At 38.5% G+C, this 18,917-nt stretch overlaps 1 protein-coding gene across 4 annotated transcripts in view; it reads left to right on the forward strand.

Annotated features, from left to right (window-relative positions):
* The window catches only part of BRAF (B-Raf proto-oncogene, serine/threonine kinase), a 79,482-nt gene that overhangs the window by 48,632 nt on the left and 11,933 nt on the right, over positions 1-18,917 (forward strand). For 3 of the 4 annotated variants that reach the window (XM_074144489.1, XM_074144490.1, XM_074144491.1), the window contains 7 exons: positions 6,427-6,586; positions 8,244-8,280; positions 12,501-12,637; positions 13,333-13,450; positions 14,172-14,256; positions 17,007-17,183; positions 18,677-18,723. In XM_074144489.1, coding sequence (XP_074000590.1) covers positions 6,427-6,586; positions 8,244-8,280; positions 12,501-12,637; positions 13,333-13,450; positions 14,172-14,256; positions 17,007-17,183; positions 18,677-18,723 — 761 coding nt within the window. Of the gene's footprint in view, positions 1-6,426; positions 6,587-8,243; positions 8,281-9,694; positions 9,815-12,500; positions 12,638-13,332; positions 13,451-14,171; positions 14,257-17,006; positions 17,184-18,676; positions 18,724-18,917 lie in introns of all 4 variants that reach the window. The other variant, XM_074144488.1, reaches the window with a different exon arrangement.

Here is an 18,917-nt window from a genome sequence, read left to right on the forward strand (position 1 = left end):
TTTTGCCTTCCTTTAGTAATACTTATAGGCTTTTTAAATATATAATTGAAAAATGCTGGCCTTCTCTAGAAAAGCATACTTACCCACAGTTTCACTAAAGGGTACTGCTACAGTATGGCACAACAGCTCAACTGGAATTAAAAAAAAAAAAGTCTGACATTTGAGTTTATCTTGTCTGGGAAGACAGTAGGGGTTTGAAATTTGAGAGTCAGGCAATGGTATTGAAAATATGAGGAACGAGTGCTTTATTAACACTTATCAGTTTAATAATTGTTCCTTTGATTTCTCTGTTCTCCTAGCATCTTGTATGACACAGCCCACAGAGGAAGGGATGTTGCTAATCGTTTGGTAAACCTGAGGAAAGAGAAGGCAAACATCCTTCTTCATCTTTAGCCTTGTGAAGGGATTCCAGCGACAGGCAAAGTGCCCAAAGAAAGGAAGAGTTTGTGTTGCAAGACAAGCTCAAGAGCAAAGGCGTGTGTGGCATGCTGAGAAGTTGTCAAGGGATCAAATGGAGAAGTTGGAAAGAGAAAGGGACATAAAGGAAAAGACCATTGGACATGATGCAAAAGCTGCTAAACATGCTGGAGAACTTTGTTGCACTTTGCTCATGTGTAAAGCAAAGCACATCCTAAAGCAGTCCAGTCCTGTAGCCTTTCACTCTTCCAACTGTAAGCCATAGGCAGTCCCTCCAGACGTTCCTCCCAAAGATGAGGGAGCACATGTGGTCCCACTTGAACATTTATGAACCCCTTATAAAAATGTGTCCAGCCTCCACTTTTAGGTCTTTTGTCCCATTTTAGATCTTTCAGTGTGCACTATCCTGTTGTGCCAAAGCAGTCATTTTAGTTATAATCTGCACTTAACTGGAAAAAATTATTAAAGTGTAGGTCTCCCCGATAATAGCCATTTGTAATAAAATTGAAGTACATAAACTGTATGTAATACATTGTATTCATTTCATTTATTGCACTATCATAAAGATTTTCTGTATCTTTGCTCGTAAAATAAGAGCACAGAATTTCTGTGAACCCAGTTCCCTGAATGTTACGTGAAAAGGGGAGAGATTAGCTGTTGAAAATATTCCACAGCTGTCTTTTTCAACTTCCACCTATTCTCTCAGATGGTGTGATCTTGGGCAAAACTGAGCAAACTCATGAGGCAGATGTTATAGCAGGGTGAGTAACCTGTGGAGTGGGTGGTGAGGGGACGCCTGGTCAGACTTTGAATAGCAACAGAGACAGGTCGGACTCCAAAGAAGGTGAAAACATCGGCTTTGCTTGAGGCAGAACACTGCTAGTAAGCGGGTTGGCAACATCTTGGCTCTTTGAAAAACAACATTTCCCAATGTGCTTAATCTTCTCAATTTGAGGAAGGAAGGGGGACTGTCTGGTGCACTGTTCTTGGAAGCTTGCCGGTCCCTGCTTTAGAGTAGGCTCCAGCCCGTGATTAAACACCTCTGCTTTCCTTTCTGTCTTCCAAATGTTCACTGATCATTCTGCCTCAGCCGAAGATATTTAAATGTCTAGAAAAGATAGGGAAACAAAGACATAGTCTTACAGTATTAGATTTAGTACTACGACACCATTTAGATCCCCATGTGTTTAAGTGAGCAAAAGCTTTGTGTTCTACTGCATAAAACCATGAGCTTTCCCCCTAAAAATTCTGGCACCAGTCCTTTTCCAGACCATTCCATGTATGTTAGCAAACTTCCTACAATATCCAACTTGATATACATTCTTGCTGAGCAGAAAAGGCCTGGTATCAGAGTTTTTAGAAGAATCATCTTTAGTCTGTACAACGGGTGCGGGAGCCCTCTTGCTCCCCAAAACCTTATTTGCAAAAACACGCTAGTGAACTGAAACCTTGGAGGACTAATGACAGCTGTGGGATTTCCCTTGATTAGCCCCTGGTTTGTGAAGCTGTCAGAAATTTTAGGAAAGCGTTGCTGAGCTTTCATCTGGGCCTAAAGGCCAGTATAAATGCACACTTGTGATAATCCTGGAAGCTGTTTTACACTTGCAAGCCAACATGGATGAAAACAAGTTTTCATGGTATAGAGAAAAGCACTAGTCCATATGAAGTTACGACTGTTACAGATCTGTCCTGTGATGCTTTTAGACTGACTTCACAGGATGCTGTAAGAGTGATCTTCACTAGCTTGTAGTTACAAACTTGTACTTCTATCCTTTTCTCCAAACCAACATTTGATTTGGGATTATTGACTATTTCCAGGCTGTACAGGTGGGGAAAGAAAAAAACCCTTTGTTTTCTGGCAATATCTATGGAGTACCACAATAATTAAATTAGAACATATTTGGCCTCCCAAAATTTACCATTTACCAGCTCGCTAGTGTGGTTGAAATACCATTGTATCCCAGATCCTTAGCAACTGCTTGAAAACGGAAGTGCACTGTGACCTTCGTTAGCAGCAGTACCAAAAATCAAAGCCAATCATACTCTGGTGTAAATGAAAAAAAAAAAAAAAAAAAAAAAAAGAGAGAAAAGCCTCGGTATGCATTTTAGCTTTCAGTAGGTTTGGCTTGGGTATGGGTATGCAGTCTACCAGGTGAATAGTGTGTACTACACTGAGCCTGTGGTTAAGCTGAGATGCGCTTGTTCAGGCTGAGAGGGGAAGAAGAAAAATCTCAGTCCAGTAGAGATGCTGTCATTTTAAAAAGGAAGTGGCACACACCCTATAACATGAAGCTAGGTGAATGTGAATTTTCAGTTTAAGTATTTGCTTCACTACAGCAAAATAAATATCCAAGCAAAAATCCTGAAGCCCAGACAAATGTGTTTTAAGAAAAATCTTTCCTGAGTAGACCAGCTCTTAAATATTTGAAACATCACATTGGTGAATTAAAGTAAATTCAGGAAAATCTGTATTAAAATTTTCGTTTGTATTTGTAAAGTAAACTAACTTGTATCATTGCAATTTCTGAGATCTGGTGGAGGTACTGTATATGATTTTTATAAAATTGTTTGATTATATATATGGTAGCATGTGCGGGCACTTTTCTGAGTTACCTTCCTCTTTCCCATGGACCAATTTTGCAGAATAGTAAATCTGTGGACATGTTGGCACTTGCTGTGATTGACAAAGGGTAAAAATCTACATCTGTCTGCAATTACTCCTGTCTCCTGACAAAACTTCTTTCTGTTTTGTCTTGATAAAAATAGGAGGGAACAATGTGCTCATCCCAAATACATGGTCCAAGGAAAAAGCATGTTCTGTCATACTGCCAGGAAAGGTTATAATACATTAAATCAAGATTTGACAACTCATTCACCTTGTTGCCTGGGAAGCTGACAATGGTTTGTTAAAGGAATGCCCACATCTAAGAGACTGGAAGAAAGTGTGCAAGATGAGGTGATATAACCTCTCTAATACGTCAGCATATTGACCTTCTTATTTATAGAAGGTCTCCTCTCGGGTTGGCCGTTCACTGCTCACAAAGGCCACAGGAACAAGAGAAGCTCAGATCCTGGTATTTAAACTGCTGCTCCTTTAAGCCCCAGCCTGCTATACATATTTGCCACAGCAAACAGGTCTTTGCAGCAGTTGTGTTCTGGTCTTCTTGATTTTTATTATTTTTGGCCATATGTTTGCATAGCCTGCAGAACTAGTTTTGTAACTCACCTGGAACAGACAACATCATCCTCTTCCCAATGATGATGGCTGGTCCTTTTTGCTCCAGTGTCCATTCTACCCTCCTGGAGTAATTAAAATTTTGGGCTTTGGGTAGCTAAGAGGATTGCTGCATTCTTTGTGGTGACATGTTTTCTGTAGATCAGTATCTTGATGCAAATCAAGATACAGCTTTTGCCGCAAACAGGCAGAGGCCAGTGGTAACCTCTTCTGAGCTTGTGATCTCAGTAGGCCATCTTGGCTAGCAAATTGCTTCTGTCTTTTTCTTCACTAGTTACCTTTTCCCAGCAAAATTCCCATTTAGCAAAAATAACCTTCCTTTTTATAAGTGTCCCAAGGACACCCATTAATGAAATCCTGGTCGTATAGATGGAGCACATGGCTAACTGCTTATGAGATCCCCACATCTCTGGATTGTTTGGTGTCTAAAACCCAGAGATCCTCCCAATAATAGCTTAGAGACTCCAAAAAAGAGAGTTCTTTATCAGCCTATAATTGTTTTCTAAAGATCTGAATTTCCCCCATTTAGAATTTAATGAGTAGAAAAAGCTATTCAAATTGTTTTCAAACACAGTATGACGTAGCATGCAATCTGTGCTAGCAACGTGATGGGCATGATGACCTGTGACCAGAAATACAGAAGTATTTGCAGATTCCCTTAACAGATGACCATTTATGACTCAAAGGAGGACGTAATTGAAACAATATTTCTGCAATTTGGTTTTCTCTCCTTTGGCTTACTCATGATCAGAGATGTTTGTCGTTACACATTTCCCTTGACTTTATTATTACTGTGAACTCTCAGGAAGTCTGAGCAGGAGTTAGCCATCCCAACAATGACAGTGAGACACTTTTTAGGCTTTTCTTCTGAAGTCTTTTTGTGCAGCATCTGACACACTTGCTTTAATGTGAAAATACAATGTCTTAGAATGTCAACCAAGTCCTGCACTCATATCTGTGCAGTGTCCCATCTTCTGATGTGGATTCTAGTTGCATGATTTCCTTACAAAAAGCTTCAGGAATTCAAAACTTTCTCATCTACAATAGAAAAGATTTTACCTGAAGGCATTTTTTTAGCAATTAATGAAAACTTTGGCTTACCTATATGTACATCAACTGCATTTAAAAAATGTTTCTGAAATTCTGATCATCTTCTGAGATCCTAGGCTGTTCTAAGCCCTTTCTTGGAGATTTGTCTATTGACAGTTTCAGTTTGTTTCTTCCCAGAAGTTAAGCCCCCTACCTATTCTTGCCCCTAACGTCCCAAACATAATTTTTGTATTTTATTACAGGACTTAATAGACTGTTATTTGAATTAATTTGTGAGTGCTCTGTTCTCAATTGTGAGTCTGTTGGCCAGGAAGGAAAAGATGACAGGTACTTAGGATACAGATAGCACTGAGTTCTGGGACGGGTGCCAAACTGTATAAACTCTTCAATGAAAGGTAGGGTAATATAATAGCCTTTAAAGCAGACCTGTTTCTGAAAAAATGTCAAGAGATCCTGTTGAAAATGTTAGTTGCCGCTGAAGATCTTTGGAGAGGCCAAGGAACATTCGCGTACGGGAGGTGGCATCAGGACCTATTGCAGCTATATGCTGCTTCCTGTATGGTTTATTTCTGAAGCTTCTCCCTGTGGACGTTGCCTTTGTGGGCATGGTAACTAACCCATGAGTAACTGCACTACCCCCCTCTCTGAGAAAAAACAACAGAGGTTGTGTTTTCTGTAAGTTCTAGAAACCTTGTTGTCAGATATCTTGTGTATTTTAACATAAAGTTTTATTTGACAAAGGTGGCAAATGTTTCTCATTGACCCTTTCCCTTATCTCCATTAAATTGATCATTAGACTCTACAGTGACTGATCTGACTTGAGTAAGAGATAAGTGCCAATATATTATACTTTAACAAAAGAAATGGATAGCCAAAGAAGTGACATTTGGCCTTTTTACAAATGAAAAAGCAAGCGTTTAGATGTTTTGTATTTTAAATATATGATTCATGATACCATAAATTAAAGACTTCATTTACGTTTATCACTGGCAGCATTTGCATTTCTTCAGAAAACTTGTGTATACAGTCTGAACACTTACCTTTCGAGTAAAATCTATTGCATTGCCAAACTGTAGCCCTGTAAATAACATTTGAAATGTTGCAGTATTCAGAGTTACTTCTTAAAGGTTTAGGTTAAGAGGTGGTATGCTTATTTTTCATTTCAATAATTCATATTCCACTGGCTAGAATATTAATCATTTATGAGGAGTGACCACTATGTAATTTTCAGTCTTTCTTCATTGAACAATAATCCCATCCATACAATTTGTTTTGTGACATCTTCTGACTGTTAACGTTGATGTGAGATGTTAGGCTTTTTTAGTTCTCAATGGGTTGCCATTAAAAAGAGTGTATTGCATTAACCCCGAAGTGAGGAAACTGCAAAGTATTTTGTTATCTGCAGTGCATGTTGGGCTACGTGACTTTTTCAGCTCAGGATTTATTATTACTAGTTTGGTATGGTATGTTAGGGTTTTTTGTTTTGTTTTAACTTGGAACACTTCACTGACGTGTAATTAGGTAGTTTGTGCAGCAGAGAGTTGTTGCAATTGATCATAGGGGAGTAGAGATCGTTCATTATAAATTGTTTTCATGCAGGCCTTTAGATCAGTTTTTTTAATATATGTATTATTATAGTTGAAAAGGACTTACCACACCCACTATGCAGTATTTGAAGCCATTTGTAGACCTAAATCCTCTTTTTCCTTGACTTTGTTTCTCAGACCACCAATTCTCCCTAGTCCTTCTCCTTCAAAATCCATTCCAATCCCACAGCCCCTCCGACCAGCAGATGAAGACCATCGGAATCAGTTTGGGCAACGCGACCGATCCTCTTCAGCTCCCAATGTTCACATCAATACAATCGAGCCAGTCAATATTGATGTAAGTATTAATAACGTTTGGATCAGGAATAATAGATTTGATGTTTCCCGTAAGAGTATCAGTGCATTAAATTTATCGTGTACACACGAGTGCTGTGTTTCTAAGATAATCCTTGGTGGTCTGTCAGAATCTTCATATGTAAGACATTTTTGCTATCGAGAGCTGTAAGAATGCAAATGACCTATTCTACAAAAGCAGAAACTGCCTTTTGACAGTCCTCTCCTTTCATTTTCAAAGACACGTTCTACCATAAACCACTGCTCTCTTTTTTTGCCATTCGTCCCAAGGCTCATGCTGCTAGCTGTACCACAGCGTTAAGAATATGAAAGCCACTCTCACAAACCATTGTATGTGTTAAGCATATTTCTTCACATGCAAGATAGGGATTTTTAGTGTTTGTAATTCAAGTAATATTTCTGGCATTGAAGAAAATTAAATTATTGCAGTAGGCTGAGTTCAGATTTACTGAATGTTCCTTAGGATTTCAAGAGCCCAGTGTATATTGGTCTGAGCATTCTTTTGTAGTGCTCAGAAATGGCTACACTTAACTTGTTTTCCACATTTTTGAAATTTCTGCATGCTGAATCATAAATAATAATAATAATAATAGTTGATACTAGGTACAAGGCCAGCTAGGACCTTTCAAAATATTGGTCACAACAACCTCTTTCTAATTTTGCTAACGTATATAGCTTGTATTTTACCCTTAAGTCTGTTCTCTAGAAATTAGTCATTTGACAGGTGAGCAGTCTTGAAAGTCTGGCTGGCCGCTGAGGCACAAAATGTGTTTTGCAAGTGAACCGAGTGAAAGGTGAAACGTTAGCTGTGTATTAAGAGTGGGGCTGCGTAGAGATTTGCATGTGGTATATGGCAGTGGTGCAGCTGACAGGCAGGACCAGTGCTTTCGGCAGCAGTGCCAGGTGTATAAAGCAATAAAGTAATTGTGTAAAAAAAAAAAAAACAAAAAACAAAACAAAACAACAACAAAAAAACCAACAAAAAAAAAAGCTTCATGATGAAAATGGACATACAGAGGGAATTGCTAGAATTTTCTAATTCTCTTCTGTTAAGAAAAAAAATCCTTGGTGTAGTTTGCTTTTAGTCTGGGTATGTTGTAAAAGAAACTCTCAGTTCACAGTGGGTTACAAGTGAAGAAAACCTTTTGCAGTGAGTCATTTCTGAGAACACAGTGCGCCTGGCTATGCAAATGAGGTGCTTTGTAACAAGATAAAATGAAGCAGAACTCATTTGACTGATGTACCTCAGTACAGGAAATGGGCGTCCCGGCTTCTGATATGACGGTTCAAATAATTTGTGCCACAAACTGTAACTAGAACGTTTGGTTCAATATTTCTTCATGCATTTTGGCCAACTATGTGCTTAAATCAATATTTTCATGTCAGCATCTATTTTGGGTGTTGTACATTTCACTTTACTACTGAGAGATGCTGTTTTAAGGCAATTAATTTTGAAAAGTTTAGTAGTTGTTATAAATGGTTTGTTGGAGTCGCTGCTATTAGTAAGCCAGGGTAACAAACAACTTTCATTTCATGGACAACATATGAGGTTATGGATTCTCAATTTGATCAGTCTTAATTGATTCTGGAATGTAAATGATCATACCTAAACTAAACACAATTTATTTTCTTATTTGTAGGACTTGATTAGAGACCAGGGTTTACGAGGAGAGGGAGGTAAGTAGGGTCTAAACCAGCTACTGTGCTCTATTTTATTACACAACCGCTCTGTCCCTTCCCTTTGTTCTACTTCCTTCTAAAAAAGACAGGCACAAAGGAAAATATGACTAGAACGAAAAATGAATTTGCATTTGCTTGTTCATGAACTTAATATTTGTCTGACAAAGGTTAGAGTCATTTGCTGGTCATTCTGGGAGTGGGGGAGACAGAAGGAGAAAAAGTTTTGAAGTGGTATCTAGTTTTTTAGTTTTAAAATTATTTTGCACTGTCACTTTTTTTGCTCTCACATGCACACAGTCATTCACTCACGTGGCCGCACACAGATATTTTACAACTTCCCAACTCTCTCTCCAAGATTTTTATTATGCCTGTTGTTACTTTTCCACCCATGGAAACAACAGGGGTTTTCATTGAAAACCGTCAACACGGTAGATGGAACTTCCATGCGAACTGCTGCATCCTAAAGCAGCATGAAATGCTCCGGTTCTTCTCCCCCTCTACCCCTGCTGAAGATGCTGCTTTGCTGCACTGCATGCCTGTGCTAACTCTTGGAACCAGGTTGTTAGGACCTTATGCTGAAGCCGGATCTTTTTTCCGTCAATAAGACACAGCCCTAATTCACAGTTAAGTCAGAACTAGTGCCAGAAGATTTATTTTTCCTCACGTTATGCACGGGCCTGTTAAGTCACTTCTCCCACTGGCTGTCAAGGCCCTGAGAGGGCTTCTTATGTGCTGTATTTATTCCTGTGAATATATCAATAATATAGAAATAACAGAAATAAAGAAATAGTAAGTAGGGCAGGCATATGACAGTTTCCAACTCCAAATCATTAACACGGTCGTCTCCTACTAATTATAACTTCTTTGGCCATAAGTAAAGTCTGAATGACCCTAGCGCACTCTACCCTGATCTCTAAGGTTTTGTACTGTGGGCTGTCACTGACTTTGTCCCATCCAAATCTAGTAGTTGGTAGGACAGTACCTATCTACTGCATTGTGTTTGATGGAGCTGTTTTTTTCTTATGCCAGCAATAGAATGCTTTTTAAAAAGAATATTTCCTTTAATCCTGCAAGCTGACTAATTTGAAGTTGCCAGTTTTAGCTATTTTTGTATGTGTTGATAGGTGTGGCTCTCCACAGTTTTGCCCATTTTGTCCAGCATTTAAATGTTGTGCTATCATGTTGGTTTTAACTTTTGATCATAAACTGTCTGCTTGGCATCTGAAAACAATTGGCTATTCCCAGTCCTGACACAGTGTTATTAGTAATTGACTTTTTTTTTTTCCTTCAAAGTACAGAAGCAATCTATGAATAGGAGTCAAAGCATCCTAGTTATTTCCCATGACTTCTTTCATTTCTTCTATGTGTCTGTCTTTCTGTCTCTGCCTGCCCGTCTCTTTCTCTCTAACAGCCCCTTTGAACCAGCTGATGCGCTGTCTTCGGAAATACCAATCCCGGACTCCCAGTCCCCTCCTTCATTCTGTCCCCAGTGAAATAGTGTTTGATTTTGAGCCTGGCCCAGTGTTCAGAGGTAGTTGGGCTCTTCTTTCTTGTTTTCACCCAAACAAAATAAGTAAAACCACAGATGCTGTTTGTGCCTCACCCTCACACCGTGTGTATGTAAGTGTGTGAGTTTATCAGAACACCTCTGTTTTTTGCTTGGCCTGGCTGGAATGCTTTGAATGTGCTTTTCACACATACTCACTTTCACCTTTACACGCTTGAAAATGACTATAAATAAAGTCTGACTTAAATCTTCAAAAGCAAGGAATTTCATAGTTGAGGTTTTAATGTGGACCTTAGCATAGCTTTTGTAAGCAAAGGTCCTTGGATTGCATTGCAGTGATTTTAAAGAAAAAGTGATGCCCTTAACTTAGAATTTCCTTGACTGGTCAGTTTAAGTCAGTTCAGTGCTTTAACAGTTTTCTATATTGAATATTCTTTGTTTTGAAAAGTAATCTAGGAAATCAAATGTAAATTACAAACATTTCCATTGATACCTTGTTAGGTCTCAAGCTTTTCAAGTAATGTGTCATGTCAGCTTTCAACAAATACTTCATTTCGAGAATGTGCTGTTGATACCACATTGGGGCCCTAGATGCTTTAGACCCTGTAGTTTTTATTTAGTTAGTAAATTTCCAGTGAAACAACAGTATTTGTTTGTGCCCTGTACCATGTAAAATAAGACTCATTTTCATGTCATTGACTCTGGGGATAACTCGGGCCTAAAGCTGTCAATGGATCTGTTGTATTGCACAAAATCCCCCAAAACTCTGTGGGATTTCATATGCTGGAGAAACCCAACTATTGAGCAATAGCATGAAATGTCGATATTTATGTCTATACATGTACATGTACGAATCGGTAGTTCAGTGCATGTAGTGTGGTTTTCAAATGCTACCATCTTGGCTGTTTCAAAGACTTTTTGTTTCAGAATATATCAAGAGCAGTTCACCTTAGGAACTTGTAAAGTTCTTCCAGAAGTCTTTGTAAGAAGATAGGTGTTCCCAACAAGCGAACTGGCTACAGAATGGAATATGTTATGTACAGCTTCAGAGTCCAAGCTAATGACTTACGGCCAACATCACCTGAACATTACATTACTGTAATAACTTGGAAAACAGGCCATCTGGCATTATTATGAACAGATTAACTGTAATGTTCTACCACGATCTGTAAGCATTCTTGGCGAAGGGTGAATATTGTGCTAGTGTTTCTATATCGTGGTATTAAATTCTAAATAGGAGACTTTAGTTACCTCTAAAGAAAATGCATTTTAGCAGAGCTTTGCTATTACAGAGTAAGTCTGTAATCCAGTAATTTTTCTGGAAAATTGCTCATGTTCTGGGAACATCATGTACTTAATTCCATATATGTGTGATTTCAGACAAATAATATAATAAATAAATGACAGCATAGTGACCATTAACAGGAATATGAACAAAAGTCCATCCGTCAGGTCACTGGCCTCCAGCTGCTTGTAAATGTAGTTATGTTGCCCAATATGCATCATTATTGTTACTTTAGCAGGTGGGACAAAGTTTATGGGTGCTGCGTCCCATTTGGGATGTTGGTGTGGCATTATTTTGAGCTTCCACTTGTAAACGTATGGATTTTAGCTCAGTGAGGACAGGCAGTGATGGATAAATTAGCACACACTGAGTGACTGAACCTGAGCAACAGTTTTAAAAGTCACAAAGTCAATTTTTTCAAGTCAAGTTGGCCTTAGGAGATACTTTTTTGGTAAGCAGGGGGCTTCTGAAGGAGTATGAGGAGGGATATTGTCTTCTACCACTTCTCAGAGCACTGATGGGAGAGAAAGCGTTGGAATGTTGGAGGTCTTGTACAGTGACATACATTGTTTAGCAAAGCAGCATGAATTTAATTAACAGTTGACCCTATTTCATGTCCTTTGCATTGGGAAGGTCAGCATAACCTTGTTACAAATAATTACGGTGTATTTTAAAAGCAGTGTCTAGTTGAAGTGCTCTATTTGTAAAGAGCCATTGGGGCTCTGAAACACAGCTCTGTTAGTGACATTTTCCTGCATCGATTTGTTTAGATAATGTATAGGCTACAGATGTACTGTTCTTTTTGTATTTAATAGAATATGCTTCAAATAGCTAACTAAAGCATTTATGCTTTTTTAATCCTTTCTGCAGTCTAATATTTACCTTTAAATAAGAGCTCTCTGCTAACAGATAGCTTTAAAACAGCCAAATGGTTTTCAGGTGGCACTTGGAGACTCAACTAGAAAATATTTTAATTTTTTTGCGTTTAGTCTATTTTGATTCTAAAGTACACTATTTTGGCTATTTATTGAGTCCCTAAAAGGTCAGCTACAAGAAATCTGAGAGATAGCTACTGCTGACTAAAATGCTACTACTTTTCTTCTCCAAGAAACTGGTGGAATTAAAAAATACTTTAAAAAAATATTTCTATTTAAAGAGACGTTGTCCTTCTGGTAATTCATGAACAAGAGACCGGGAACTATCTGGTGTACAGGGATGTTTGCTATAGACTTGTCTCTTCCTGAAATCCAAGACGAACACTAATGTAATATTAGGACAATATTCCTGGTATATGTTTGTCCCCTTTTAACATTTACATTGATGTTTGGAGATACTGCATCTTAAACACAATTCTTGCACCTAATATCAATACATTCCTGTAAGCTGGCTTCTTATAGATAAAATTATCCTGTTTCTGAAATCTAGGTTCAACTGCAGGTTTGTCTGCAACACCTCCCGCCTCTTTGCCTGGGTCACTCACCAATGTGAAAGCGTTACAGAAATCACCAGGACCCCAGCGGGAAAGGAAATCATCCTCATCCTCAGAAGACAGAAATAGAATGGTAAGAAAAAGATCGGCTATTTTCATTCGTATTATGGTGTATTCATAGTATAGAAATACTGCACAACCGTGTTCCTCTCACTTGTCTTTCATCAAAGCCTTCTGAATTATTTTGGAGATAAGTATGGTAATGATCAAGGGCTTTAAACCAATTAATAATGGAATATTGAAATGGTGGGACTGATACATAAATCATTTAAATAATTCACTATACTCTTACTCCATTGCACCCAAATATTTTGGTGTGCTTCATATTATAATGCCAGTTTCCTTTCAAATAACAGCTTAACTGTTCCCACCACGATTCATGAACTTGGAAAGTTCTCTAGTGATTCTCAAATGTAAAAATACATCAAAATGTGTGCAGTTTTTTCTTATTTCACAATTTAGCATTATCATTGAGTAAGAATTGAAAAATAAATGAGACTTTCTTTTTGGTAAGAGTTTCTTAATATTTACTGGTTTTAATACTGCCAAAACCTGTGGCAACTATTTCATATCAGGAAATAATTTAGTATACTAAAGGTTTTGCATATGGCTGGCTTGAAAAGTCAAATACAGTATCTGAAAAAGAAAGTTCTTTTAGGACTTTAATGATATGAAATGCTGATACCAAATCTATAACAAAGGAGTGGTTTTCACAGGCACTAATGCACTTGCTTTCTTCCTTTTTATTGTTTATGTGTATATATAAAGAAAACCCTTGGTCGACGGGATTCAAGTGATGATTGGGAGATACCAGATGGACAGATCACAGTTGGACAAAGGATAGGATCTGGATCATTTGGAACAGTCTACAAAGGAAAGTGGCACGGTATGTGGCTGTCATGTCAAACAGTTATTCTTAAGCAAGTAACGTTGCCTGCTGGGGGCCACCCAGCTGGAAAGCAGCTTCACAGAAAAGCGCCTGGGGGTTCTGGTTGGACACCAAGTTGAACATGACCCAGCAGTGTGCCCGTGCCTCAAAGAAGGCTAATGATATCCTGCATTAATAGGCAAAGCATTGCCAGCAGGTTAAGAGAGGTGATCCTTCCCCTCAGCGCTGGTGAGGCCACACCTGGAGTGCTGGTTCCAGTTCTGGACTCCTCAGTATAAGAGAGACATTGACACACTGGGGAGAGTCCACTGAAGGGCCATAAAGATGATTTTTAAATTAATTAGTATTGTGCTAAATAGGTAATGTTAGAACTTCAGACTATTTAGAAACTTAACTCTTGTATGTTCTTCTGAATTCTGGATTCTAATTATTAGGATAAAGATGAAACATAGTTACTAGAAAGGCTGAAGTATTCATGTTGACGAATGAGGATTTCAAATGTGTATTTGAAAAGCTTTGACCTAGCTAAGATTTCTCACAGTAAAATAAGAATAGTGTTTATACATTTTACAGAATATTTACTTATTTTAATATTGTAGTGGTTTATTTCATGAAAGCTAGAAAATAGGGTATCTTAATATTTCTGATGCTCTATAGAGCATTTTCTCAATAGAGGAATATGTATCAATGACACTTACTAAAAAGTTCTATTTTAAAGGTGATGTGGCAGTGAAAATGTTGAATGTTACGGCACCCACACCTCAACAGCTACAGGCTTTCAAAAATGAAGTAGGAGTGCTCAGGTAAGAATATTTTTACTGGCATAAAATAATGCGTGTAGATTTATGCTTTATTAATAATTTAATTTTAGATTTCTATTATAACACATTTTTCTTATTCCTTCATGACGATACTTTGGGTAGAAAATATAACTTGCTGTTTAAAAATATTTCTTTATACCCACTGCTACTTCTTCCTTCCCCTGAATGTGTTTGTCTATACACCTATGTTGTGAATACATGGTCCAAACGCTCAAGATGGGTCTGGGTTTTGCTATTATACTACCCCCAGGGCACAGTCAAGCCTAAGTGGGAACTGTAGGACTTTCTTTCCTCTCATCCATGTTTTAAGATTGAAGGAGAGCATGATTAATTGTTCATTTTGAGCGGCAGCACTGCTCGTATTATCAATTGTTTAATAGTTTCTGTTCAGTAGCACTGACTTCTCTTTGAGATTTATTTTTAAATATATTTCTCATAAAGTCACTTCTTGATTTCCTTTTCTCATGTCTATTGCTTGTACTTTCTCAGAGGAAGTATTTGTCTTGGGCTCAGCTCTTAAAAGAGGACCCATCAACACAATACAATAGAATATTTATTGGAGAAGACCATTAGCATCCAAGTACAATCTTGAGCAGTCTCAAGCATAATTCTGTTTTAAGAAAAAAAATAGAAAGAAGGGATTTGCCTCTGGAAATGTAATGTGTTGAGCTGGGCACCTGTGCTGGAGGAGCATCTCCAATAAGCTCCACGGTGAAAAGGGGATGGTCAGCCTTTTTCCCCAGAATATGTTAGTTCTGAAAACTCTGAGCCCATAGTTGTGGAGGTAGAGGCTTTCTGGGGTATGCTACTTTGTGTATCTCTTCATATTTTTGGCATACCTACTCAGGAGAACTTAATGAAATCAAAAATCTTGTATTTCTGCTAGCAGTCCCATAGCTGGAGTCTGGCCTTTCTCTGTTGTTGATCGTTGCAGCACTTATAGTAAATAGTCAATTGTCCTATCCTTTGACACAGACAAGCCAGATTTACCTGTAGTTGTGCCTTTTCCATTATGCTTCATCATTACTTTCATAGCTTTGAGGTAGAATTTGCAAGAAACCACTTATTTTTTTGTTCACTCAGCAGTTACTCTCAGCATTACTTGACAAATCCTTGAACCTGAAAAAGGCAGAGTCGCATAGTGTAGAACTGTCCTAGTCTGCATTGCTGAGAGGACAGAGGGGTTCACGCTCTAGGCTACCAGGTTAGTTTTTTAATATAAGAAAACATAAAGAGCTCTGCCATCTTCAGCAACAGCATAGGTTTAAGAAGCTACTGTGGGTTTTAAGCTTCGTGTGTCAGGTTTCATCAACAGTGAGCTGACTGCCTTCGGTACCAAGCTGTGTTGGAAAACGATTGCCTTAATTTTTCCTCAGCCCATGGGAGAGCTAGGAAATACTCCACAATTCTTAGGTGCCTCGTCTTCTTAATATATAATTGATATGTTTGGAAGTATCTAGTTCTTCTTGTCCATTTGATGACAGTAAGAATGTGATTGACTTTTCCTGGAGGCTGAGGAGAATCTTTCAGATTTCACAGTGTGTCAGTAGATTCTTTCAGGCCTTGAATCTATGGGTGTATCTACTGAGATAATCTTCTCTGCCTTGTTTGTTGTGAAGTTTTTCTGTCTGGAGTTGCTCCATCTTTGAAATAGGTTTGATTTAATCTGGCCAAATCTCTGTCGTGAACTCCAGTCTCTCCCTGTGCTGTTTGGGAGCAAGTTCATATCATAGCCTTTTAGAAGTACAGTTTTCATACCTGTTCCCATCCTTTCTTGTGTGCTGGCTCCATGGAGACTACAAAATTCTCGTCACATAAAGCACTAAGAAAAACTGAAGCCTTGCCAAGGAAATGTATTGATGGTTTCTGAATGAAAGGATTGTCCTTTCTGGAAGCCTCTGAGACTGGAATTTCATTTTGGAAGTCCTCCTTATGGGCGTCAACATCTACATCTTATAGCTGGACTGGGCTTACACAACAGCAGACCTGCCTGCAAACCATCACTATCCTGTGGGGACCTAGTGGTAACAGCATCTTCTGAGCAGTCCTGTGCCAAGTTGCTTGCAAAAGCAAGAAGAAGTGGTGATTACCCCAGAATAGCTATTCCATGTCATTATGATAAGAGAGGCTAACTGCTGGAATAATTCATTATATTAAATCTATCAACAGGTTGTCATAGAATCATAGAATTGTCCAGGTTGGAAGGGACCTTTAAGATCATCAAGTCCAACCATCAACGTAATACTGACAAAAACCATCACTAAACCATGTTGCTAAGCGCTACGTCTACCCATCTTTTAAGTACCTCCAGGGATGAGGATTCCACCGCTTCTCTGGGCAGCCTATTCCAATGCTTAATATAACCCTTTCCATGTAAAAAATGTTCCTAATATCTAATCTAAACCTTCCCTGGTGCAAGTTGGGGCCATTTCCTCTTTTCCTATCACTTGTTACTTGGGAGAAGAGACCGACTCCCACCTCACTACAGCCTCCTTTCAGAGAGTGATAAGGTCTCCCCTCAGCCTCCTTTTCTCCAGGCTAAACAATCCCAGCTCCCTCAGCTGCTCCTCATAGGACTTGTTCTCCAGATACCTTATCTTAGTAAAAGTTGAGATTGACCCAACAACTTCTGTTTGGAAATACATATTTAGACTGTGATAGTCCTGCCTGGGTTTTTCTTGATTTCCTGATCTTCCTGATTTCCTCCTGATGTTTTTGGTTTTTTTCAACAGGAAAACACGACATGTGAATATCCTGCTTTTCATGGGTTATTCAACAAAACCCCAGTTGGCTATTGTTACGCAATGGTGTGAGGGGTCCAGTTTATATCACCATCTACACATCATTGAGACCAAATTTGAAATGATCAAACTAATTGATATTGCACGACAGACTGCACAAGGCATGGAGTAAGTATTGTATTACTTGTCTGCAGATGAGTACTGGGGCAATGTTTACTTATCCCCTCCACACAGACTGACAGCCAGCTCTCTGCTCACTTTGCCAAGCCCAAGGGTCCTGCCTTGATGATAAAAGCATTGGGTGAAGTCTTTATTGTTTTAATTAGTAAAATAGACTTTGTGTTCTTTTTTTGGAATGTAGGGAAATACAAATCATCGAGGAAATATAGTCTTAGATAGTAGAATAAGGATAATTACAGTGTAGTTAAACTTTTAGTCTTGTGCACGAAGATTTCTGTTCCAGGCTTTATGATCTTCACAGTGCAGATCATCTTACGGTAGGAGGTAAAACATAGTTTAAAATGAAACACACTGTGAACAAAAGAACACGATCATGTAAGATAATGCAGAAGACAGACAGCCCTGTTAGCAAAAAGAATTGATTTTTTTTTTCTTTTCTTATAAGTATTGTAGCTCTCTAAATAATAGATTTCAGCATTTGAAGAAAACATACCTATTTTGTTCTAAGGACTGTAAGCAATCCTTACTCCCATAGAGGGCAATTGAGTGAGTTAGAATTTACAAAACTAGCCCAATATTGTGTGTCAAAATTGGAACACTGATGTAAGATCAGAGAAATCGCCCTCCAGCTGGAAAACCACTAAGATGATTGCAGTTATTTGTGCCATTTTTCTACTAAGTATTCTATTACACTTTCAGTCAAGAGGTGGGGAGGGAGGTGTTTGCAGCAACCAGCCTCAGCCTTCTGTTAGCCTGCTCATCTCCCCAGGCTCCCTCCGTAGGTAGTGGAGATGCAGAAGCTGTTTTATGAGCGTCACTCAAAGCAGAGACATAAATTGGGGCTTTTCCAGCAGGTCTGTGCCAATCTCATTGACTAAACAAAGAGCCATGGGAGACTAGTTGCCTAATTTAGGCTCTATATATGTGCTGTGGGGCAAGTACTCCCTTCTGTATTCCTCGCGATCTGTTTAGCCAGTCTGCAATCAGGGGATCTTTCTTTCCAGTCTCATATTAAAAAGCATTCAGCATACTTGAGTACACACTGAGACTGGGAAGCACGTTTAGCTCCCGCAATTTAGGAACACGTTACCTAAAGCTGTGACAAAGTGTCTTGACAGTCACCATTAAGGCTGGGTGGCAGAACCTTCAGCACTGAATGGCGTGTCAAAAACTTCTGAAGTTTTTTAATTTTTATTCTGAATATTGAGTTACAACTGAAAAGTGGAAGTTGATGCATAATTGTTATTACATTCTTTAGTAGCATCAGGTTTGAGCTGGAAATCTAAGCTTTATTTTATTTTTTGGTTTTTTTTCCTGTGACTGTTACAGGAACTGTCATGGGTAACTGAAGTTTTATCACCTTGATAAATATGTGCAGTTTGAATATCTACAGAATTTGTGTTTCGGTAATACAGTGAATTTTGAGTTGTTGGTTAGTGAAATATCATTTAACCCTTCTAATCTATGATTTTTCTTTTCAGTTATTTGCATGCCAAGTCAATCATCCACAGGGACCTCAAGAGTAATAGTATCCTTCCCCGGAGATGTCATTGTGGAACGTGACAGCATTCCTGGCTGGATTTCTTTTATTGCCAGAAAAGTACTTACTGATGTGAAAGGCTGTTCATGTGTCAATATTTGCTGAGTTGAAATTTTGTTAAGAAGTGATAATATCACTAGTAGCAAAGTAAGGAATACTTACTGTGTCTTATTAAGGTGATT

The sequence above is a fragment of the Numenius arquata genome, chromosome 2 (genome assembly GCF_964106895.1).
Source record: "Numenius arquata chromosome 2, bNumArq3.hap1.1, whole genome shotgun sequence".
Classification (NCBI taxonomy): Eukaryota; Metazoa; Chordata; class Aves; order Charadriiformes; family Scolopacidae; genus Numenius; species Numenius arquata.